Below are 9,386 nucleotides of genomic sequence, written 5' to 3' on the forward strand. Positions count from 1 at the left end.
ATTAATTTTATTGTGTGTATTTGTTTATGTGCTGAAGAAGGAGGAGATTATCTCAGAAAGTTAGCGCACCTTGATTTTAGATTCAACACACATGTTTACAGATTTAGATATTGTTTCTGGTGGTAAGGCTCATAAACAATTGTTGGTTCAACCCTAAAACACACATTGTTATCGAACGATCTGATGAGGTAGACTCATATCGTTGATGCAGGTTCATCACCACCCCCTCCCATCTTCTTCTTCCTCACCTTTACCTTCAACCGAAACCTTACACATATACATCCTGCAAATCAAATCTCTCACAAACGAAACCCGCTAATAGAGGTGTTGGTTCTACGAGTCAATACATTTGATGACATCGCTCAGCCACCACTTCATCTTCTCCGACATTGGTTTAAATGGAGATCAAATAAGGGTTTTCAGTTTACATCACCTCATCTTCTGCGTTTTTGAGTTCCACAAAGAGGGGTAAGATCGGCAAGAAAAAGAACACCTTTAATTGTGTTAGGTGCAATTTGTGCACCTTTTTGCACACCTTTTAGTCTCATTTCATGCATCTATTTAGCATAATTGTCCTTCATTTGTCTTGAATTTAATCACATTTTATGTTAGTCTCTAGAACAACCTTATTTGCACATTTTCATGTATTTTTCAGGTAAACCGGAGGTTGGAACGCGCTTTGAGAAGTGTCGGGAAGCATTGGTGAAGATTTCGGGATGATCGGGCGAAGAACGAAAAAGTTGGAAAAATCAAGTTTGGATTCGGAGTCAGAGGGGAACACGGGGCGTGTTGAATTTACACTAAAAAGTGGGCACGGGGCGTGCATGTTTGACCAAAATGGGAGCTGTTGACCATGCTGAACACGGGGCGTGTCAGTTTAGTGCAAATTAACACGGGGCGTGTTGCTGAACACGACCCGTGTCAGTTTAGCCTATTTTAACATGGGCCGTGTTCGACCCAAAAACTAACTTTTGGCAGTTTTTCCTATCTTTCATATTACGGGTTGATGGCCATTTTTACACACACACAACATATCAGAGCACCATTGGAGAGGAGAATTCGAAGGTTTTTGCAAGGGTTTGTCCGTTAATCATTTGGAAACATTATTTCTTGTTTTTGTAAGTTGTAATTACACTTAATTTTATCCTTTAGACTTGTGATCTTGTTCTAGCCATGTGTGGCTAGAACCCTAACTTCTCCAATTTCATGTTTTGACTTCTTGGTAGTGACTTCAATCATATGACATGATGTTTGTTCTTAATTTCTATCTAATGAATTTGATTTTGCTTCAATTGAATGTTTGATTCTAATTGTGATTCTTATTGGCCATTTAAATTAGGGTTAGGTCATTCAAGTTATCTCTTTTACAAAATCCGTAATTGTTTTGTGAAATTGAACAAGTAACAAGCATTAAATTGATCTCTATTGAATGAATTTAGTGTAAATCTTATTCATACACTTTTACACTCCCGAGCTTATGAGGAGTATTGGGTGTTGTTGGGAACATTCACATAAAGCTTCATCCAATCTTATAATCTAATTCTAAGAGCTTGTTTTAATAAGGTTAGGGTTAATCAAAGAGCTTGTTTTGGTTAATTAATGTGGTGAATGGGAAGTGTTAGAGCTTATTAGCACTTTCAAGTACCAACTTAAATAGAATTGAACGAATATTGTGTTACCTTTGAGTCACATTGCTAAATTGTCATACATGGAGTTGGAGTCCTTACAAAATCTGAACTTAATTCATTCGTTTAGTTGTCTACTCGTGTTTTAAAATTGTTTGTTAGTCACTGCATTCTAAACCCCCCTTATTACTGTTGGTGACCATAGTACCTTGCGCAAAGATGTATAGACTAATTATCCCGTGTCTCTGTGGATCGACCTTGCTTGCCTTGTACTACCTTTTAGTGCAATATAGTGGGATTATTTTGGAGTATATCGTACCCCTTTATTTGTTGGGTCTGACACCCCTAACAAATTGCAAGAGTGGAGATTAAATAAGGGAAGCCACAAGTTTTAGCTTCCTAAGTTGTCGGTGAAGGCAAGGTCGGTGACGAACGCTTGGTCTCGCCAGAGACATCGTACCCAGTTTCTTTGATGAGACACAACATAGAGATGAGGTAGGTGGGTTCAATCAATTTAATCAGGAGGGTTGATTAACAGAGGAAGAAGAAGATGGTCGGGAAATGGGCAAGTTGATATTAATGCTTCACTGATTTTTATTCCATTTTTTACATGGATTTGCTTCTCTGATCTGGGTTTTTTTTTTTTTCATTTAATTGCATTTGAAAATGAAAAGTGAGGATAAAAATGGAGAAAAGAGAAAGAATTTCACTGAGAAAGAATTGAAGAGAGAGAGAGAGAGAGTCAAAAGGGTAAAAAAAAAAGTTTTTTTCAGCTTTTGTAATGACTAAAATGGACTAAAATCAAAGAAAATTTTTGATTTTGGACATTCCATGCAAGTCGGAAACGTTTTATGAAACCACATGGACCAATTTTATAGTTTTGTCTATTTTTAGTGTTTGATACATTTTTATTTTTCGTTGAAGTAATTATTATTTTTAGAGTTGTTGAAGTAATTATTATCACCATGATTTGGGTTATTTGGTTTTACAGGAATAGTGTGGTGTTCCAGACGCATAACATGAGGAAAAATTATATTTTTGAAAGTATCATCATTCATTCTTTAAATTGGCATTCTTTAAATTGGTTTTCGAATAGATATAATAAAAGTAATATTTCATAAATCTAGTGGTTGCAAAACCTTCTTCTTTATAACTCTTTGTATTAATTGTTTTTCCCTCTAGCTGTTTGCTAGTTTTTTTATGTAAATTTGATTGTTAAAAAAACATTTGTATAAAAATAAAACAACTTATTAAAAACCTCGGTAAATAAGTCTAAATAAGAAGAGTCACTTATTAAAAACTCCTTATTTAAGTTAATGAATATTTATAAAATACTTTTATCCAAACATTAAAAACTACTTATGGCTGGTGCTAAAGGGAATAAGTTAATAGGTCAATTAACACTTCAAATAAGTAATCTTAAAAACCCATCTAAGTTTTTTTTTCTTAAGTTTTATAAAAAATCTATATTGATTATGTTTTATCAAGTATACAACTAAGATTTTATTTTTTAACGTTTAGATTTAATTAATGTAATAAAATATAGATTGAATGAATAAGTTAAATGGCGTGACGATATTTTTACATCCGAAAAAGAAATAGAAATAAATATAGCTTTATAAAATATATGTTTATATGTCGATGATATGTGGATGATATGGAGTGAGATATAGATGACAAACGACATTATTTTCTCTAAATTAAATGAAGTCTAAGCGAACAACACACAGATGCATAAGATGGTCCAAGCGAACAACATACACAAGCATCTTCAAAGTTCAAGTCACTAATAAACAAACGGGAAAATAATACATCGATTGCGAGGGTAATTGTCGAATTTATGGCGATACCATATCTGTGTCTCTATTGCTGCAAAAACAAGATTTGCCACCTGCAAGATATATATATATCATCAGATAGGGTGAAAACTTTGAATTTATATTGAATTCAGGTGCGAGGTGAATGTAAAAAACATACCACAAATGCTAAAAGCAACCACAAAGAGAGATCTGCACCACCACTAGCCACCACAAGACCACCATAGATCACCTTCATCATCAAACATTAATCGCTTGTAATTTGAGCTTTCCTTTTTATGTTGAAAAACGCAGGTTATAGAACACACATGAAGTACTTACAATTTCAGCCGTGTAGTGTGGAGACGACACGTATTCAAACCAATCTCCATACGGAATAACGTACTCCTCCAGCTTTTCGCTTTTGTCTCGCAAGGAACCCTAATTATCACAAGGTTAAAACAACAAGGAGAAAGTATACAACTTTTCTTCAAATTGGAAAAAACTTACAAGGATTTGATGACAACGAAGCTGATGGACCCAACCCCATAAGAAAATTACACCACCTATCCACGCATACCATGGAAGCATCAAGAAAGGAGTCACAAACATCCATATATTATCAAATCCAGGCCTTGACATGTGAACCCTTCCACTGACAAAGTCAAAGACTTGAGGTGCAAAATTACAGCATAGCGAGAGTGGAGCCAGTGCATAGAAACTAATTTATAAAAAAAGATCGTCAGTTAAATATATTAGCAAAGAATCTTGAGAATCGGGAATAACATAGCTGTTACGTTTCAGATATGTGAAGAAACTTACAATATGCCCACAAGATAACCAAAGATGTGCATTCGAGCTGATGGACTGTAGTTAAAAACATAGATCGACTCATAGAAGCGTCGTAAAACTTGAATTTCCATGAGCACAAGGAGAAACACAGATAGCCAAACGTTGTACACATGTTCTCTCATTGCATAAGACCACACTGAAACAAGCAAGATTGTCGTCCACAAAACCCCGACCACGTAAAAGTGAAAGAAGAATCTCTGAGGCACAGTTAGTTTCTGAAATGCATAAAAAGAGAAATATCAGATATAAATACATAAGAATGACTATATAGTTTATTACTATTATTAGAAATTGCACATGTTTCACTTACAGATTTGGATTGCAGAATCTTGCCTCTTTTGGCAATCCCCAATAAAGCTGTGCGAAACCAACCAAGCCCAGGCAATGGGAAACAGGCTACGGCAACCGGAAAAGTAGCAAAGATCCATGCTGCTCGTACGAATGATACCATCCCCAGCCCTACCTCTTCCATTCTTTATACGAAAATGGAAAAAAAAAGGGAACCCCAAAATAGCTTGTACTATGACTGGGTGAGTAGAAAGAGAAAATCCAATCCCTTGTAGATTATATTAAATGTAAATTACAGATTTTCTCCATCCGGTTTTCCAATGTGTAGTTTTAGTCAAACTTTTATTTTTTTGACATGACTAGTCTTTATGTTTCCAAATCTTGTTGTCATGAGACTAACTTCGCTATATATTACATGCTAAGTCAGAAGTAAAAGACTATTATACCCGTCATTTGTCTTATCCGTTATTTGATCATTTTTCTAAATTATAAGGATCACTTTTGTAAATGGTCACAATCAACCCGCCACCATTACCACCACCAATAACCAATGACCACCAGGCACCACCATCACCACCGTCGTCGATCACAATCAACGCCTTAACCAATTACATCTGTTCCTAAAACAACTCCTACCCCATTGCAGCCCCTTCCATTTAATTTCTTCCTTCATACATATTGCAACCATCACTCACCATCGTCTTCCGGACCACTTGATATTCTTCGTCAAAAATCTCCCATGAGTTTTCAAAAATGGTAGTATTTCTCATGAAATCAGATTTGAACCTAGAGTCCTAGACCACGAACACCAAACAGGTTGGAATTTGTTTTCATATTCTGTTCTCTCTCACTCAAATTCCGGAATTGTGAATCAAACCCCATTTCACATATAAGGCTAGAGGGAGTGGTGCCACCGAAATCGCACTCCCTCCCTCGCCACGTAAGCGCCACGTCATATTTTACCACTTAAGTGTGGTTTCTTGCCACACTAAGGGTGTGGTGCCACAGTTTTAGTTTTTTTTTTTTTTTCCTTTTTTTTTTGTTAACTATTTTAATTTAATAAAACTTATTTTTTAATAAAAAAACATAATTTTAAAAACATAATAGTTCATTAATTAAAAATACAAATACCATACATTACTTAATTTTTAAAAAAAAAACCTAAAAATTTAGAAAAACAAAGTAGAAACAAAAAACCAACAACTTTAAAAAAAACACACAAGAAACCATTAAAAACTTGAAAAAAAAAACTAGAAATTAGCCACGATTCATATAACGGTTTTTCACTTCCTCCTTCATCGCCAAAACCACTTCAAGCTCGGCCCCGGTCATATTCGACGTGTCCATTGCTAGTATTCGCATGTCGCTCTCCCTTTGTTTCCGAAACTCTCTTTCAGAAGCAATTTTCAAAATCTTGTCCATTCTCTCTTTTATATCCTTCATGTCGGTTCCCATTTCTTTCAAATCATCTGAATCCGACGCTTTGCCTTTGCCTTTGTTTTTTGATTTGTCTCTTCCCAATGGTCGGGAAGGTGGTGAAACTGGAACGGGTTCATCTTCGTTCAGATCAAACTGAACACGAGCATCTGATGTAGTGTGGTCGGACTCAGATGTTCTGCTGCGTTTTGACCCACTGTCGATATGTTGGTCAGATGTTTTGCTACTCAGCCATTTCCTGTTATCTTTCAAAAAATTCCAAACTTTAAGAAACTTGAAAGCCTTCAGATTTTCTTTTTGATACACTTTCAAGGCTTTCTTCAAAATGACTTCATCACTTTCTTCACTTTTCCATTGACGTTTCATGTTGTTCCACAAGTCATTAAACAACATGACTTCCTTGTTCATCTTCCCCCATTTGGAGTACACTTGATGTTTTGAACGGTATTCTCCACGGTTCATTCCTTTATGGAACCTGTGTAAAACGCGAATCCAACATCTAGCCTCTGCCTTCTCTTTTCTTTTACTCGCTGCTCGAGTGGGCTGAGTTTCTGTAACGAATTCCGGTTCAGAATCAGAAACGACCGTTTCTGGTTGTGTTTGTGTTTGTTGCACAAACTCGGGTTGGGACAAAAAATCAAATGGATTAAAATCTGAGTCGGGTTGTGGTAGTGGTGGTGTTTGTAGTTGTGGTTGCCCTGGTCGTTGTAGAAAATACGGAAACATACCGCCGTAGTGGTAATACGGAGATGAGAAAATCGGTTGATCAAACGAAGGTACTGGGGTGTTGGTATTTCTGACTGGTGTTTTTTCTTTGTTAGGTCGTTTGGAAGATGACATTTTTCAAAGAAAATTGGATGAAATGATTGTATTTATATGTGTTTAAAGGTTGTGTAAATGTAAAAGTGATAACATATGTATATATAGATGGAGTAAAAGGTTAAAAAAAAAAATTTAAATTATACGAATCTTTGAACGGTCAAAAGGAAAAAGGAGCAGCCAATCAGCAAACGCGGTCCTCAAAGGCCGCAGTGCGGTCTCGACCGCCCCAAACTGCACCCTAGGGGCGGTGTTCCTGTCCCACGTGGCGTAGAACCGCATACCACACCGGCTAGTCTAAGGCTGGAGGGAGTGGTGCCACTGAAACCGCACTCCTTTCTATGCCACATAGATGCCACCTCATATTTTTTTTATTTCATCAATTTGATACCACAGCAAGGGAGTGGGGAATGGCTAGGAGAGAGAAAAAAAAAGGAAAAAAAAGAAAGAAAATGATTGGTAGAGAGAGGAGAGAGGAAGCAAATAAAGGAGGAGAGATGAGAATGGGAGTGCGGTAGAAATTGGATGAAGAGAGAGAATGTGCGGTAGAGACCGCAGGGTGGGGGTGATGTTTTGGGTGATGATGTGGCGAAACCGCGGTTGAAACAGCACCCACACCCTCTAGTCTAAGGAAAAACCTAAGTACACACTTTGCTGGCGTAATGGATTAGACGTTTGACGAATAGGGAGATTCTAACAATGATGTTACAAATAACGAATACAACTCATGTGAGTGTAGCAGTAGAGTGAAGCGGTTTCCCTTCTGAATTATTCACCAAATCTGCAAACATCCATCTGAAATTGTCTAAAATCCAGCACATGAATCCACTCTCGGTTTTGCTACCTTAATTAATTGATCAAGAAATAGGAGGTCGGTAATGGAGATTATAAGGTTTCTCTTTTAAACGTAGTGGTAGAAGAGTATTTCAAGGTCGGAGAAGGAACCGGCGACAATAATGACAAGTTGTGACCAGACTCCAGAGCGACGTCGTGTGGGACAGATCTGGAAGGCAGGGTAGACCATAGTGCTAAAAAAGAAGGAGAGATGATCGGAGGAGTAGAGCGGTGGTAGGAGAGACAGAGTCGCAAAGAGCTTGAGGGTGGAGTTGTAGGAGCATCGACGGAAATGGGTGATAGTCGACGGTGATGGTGACTCTTTAGGCTTTTAATTAATTTTCCACTTTTTATAGAAACGCTCCATTAATTTAAAACAATTTCTAAAATAGCATAAAAATTAAAAGGAGGGATATAGGCCTTTAACTGAGCTATAACTGGGTGACCAATCATACCAAAAAAATAAAAAATTGGACTAAAAATACAAATTGGGGCAAACCGTAAGGAACATATTTGTAATTTACTCTTACATTAATCATGGCGAACGCAACTTACTCTCTGTACTTCCACCCTCTTCCTGCATCACTTTTATGACCTTACTAATGTCACATCCTCTTCTGCATCATTTAATGACCCTTACAATTTCCGATCTTCTTTCTGTAATTTTAATTGATTTTCAAAGGCTAAATTGATTTTCAATGTCGGTCACACCTTCTCTTTCGTTTAATAACCCTTATGCCATCCATGAGACTTGTAAGAGAGTTTAAAAGATTAAATTTGAATATATATAAAATAAAGGCGAGAGATTGTTGAGTTGAATAGAATTGTAATGAATATTTATTAATTTTTTAAGAATTAAATTGAATGTGAATATTCTGTTTTTTATATGGCAATTCATATAGCTTTGTATGGGTTTCCATTAAAGATGGCCTTATAGTTATATTAACATTGTTAATCTTACTATTCATGAGCATTAACCCATTAATGTTCATCGCTGCTATCAAGCAGTGTATATCAGTATTATTCAAGAGTAGTATCCATGAGCACTGCTCGTTGCTACTATTTGCATTTGATATCTTCTCGTATTCATGTAATTTGTAGTAATTTGCTAGCTTTCCTATTAGCCTTTTTCTTATGTTGTAGTTTTGAAAAACATGTATACTATTGTTTGTAAAAACGTTTTTCACGACATACATATTAACTTTATAACCGTTTAAAAAAAAATAAAAAATTATCTTTTATGATAATGTTATTAAAATTTGTTCTTTCATAACCTTATTTAATAAAAAAGAATAAACTGTAAATTTTGTAAATTTGGTCCTTGTGGTTAACGAAAAAAATATAGATAATGCCTAAAATCTTTTGAATTTATATGGATAATCCAAAATAGGGTTGTTCATTATTTGGATAAAACGGAATTGTCCAATTGGACAATTTGGATTGGACTATTTGGTTCGGATATTCGGATTTTTGGATTGGTTTTCAACAAAACCGAATTATTATTTTGGATTTCGGATTGGTTTTGGTTTATAAAATAAGAACCGAATAGTCCAAAAAAACCGAATAAACATTTATTATTTAATTATTTTAATATATATATATATATATATATATATATATATATATATATATATATATATTAATTTGTAATTTATTCTTTAAAATTGGTTCATAATGTTTCACCCGATAAAAAAATATTTATATGCATTTTCTCTAAAAAATTTATATCTATGAA

The 9,386-nt window shown here is 35.4% G+C and overlaps 1 protein-coding gene across 1 annotated transcript; it reads right to left on the reverse strand.

Moving 5' to 3' along the window:
• Positions 1-3,295: 3,295 nt before the first annotated feature.
• LOC145092408 (polyprenal reductase 2-like) lies at positions 3,296-4,822 on the reverse strand. The gene is made up of 6 exons (XM_079030349.1): positions 4,584-4,822; positions 4,244-4,488; positions 3,932-4,142; positions 3,764-3,862; positions 3,603-3,674; positions 3,296-3,516 (listed from the first exon to the last, which is right to left on the reverse strand). Exons 1-6 carry the CDS (start codon positions 4,743-4,745, stop codon positions 3,412-3,414), a joined length of 894 nt encoding a protein of 297 aa, XP_078886475.1. The 5' UTR covers positions 4,746-4,822; the 3' UTR covers positions 3,296-3,411.
• Between the last annotated feature and the right edge of the window lie 4,564 nt (positions 4,823-9,386).

This window comes from Lactuca serriola, chromosome 3 (genome assembly GCF_051521515.1).
Source record: "Lactuca serriola cultivar US96UC23 chromosome 3, Lser_US96UC23_V15, whole genome shotgun sequence".
In the NCBI taxonomy this organism is placed as follows: Eukaryota; Viridiplantae; Streptophyta; class Magnoliopsida; order Asterales; family Asteraceae; genus Lactuca; species Lactuca serriola.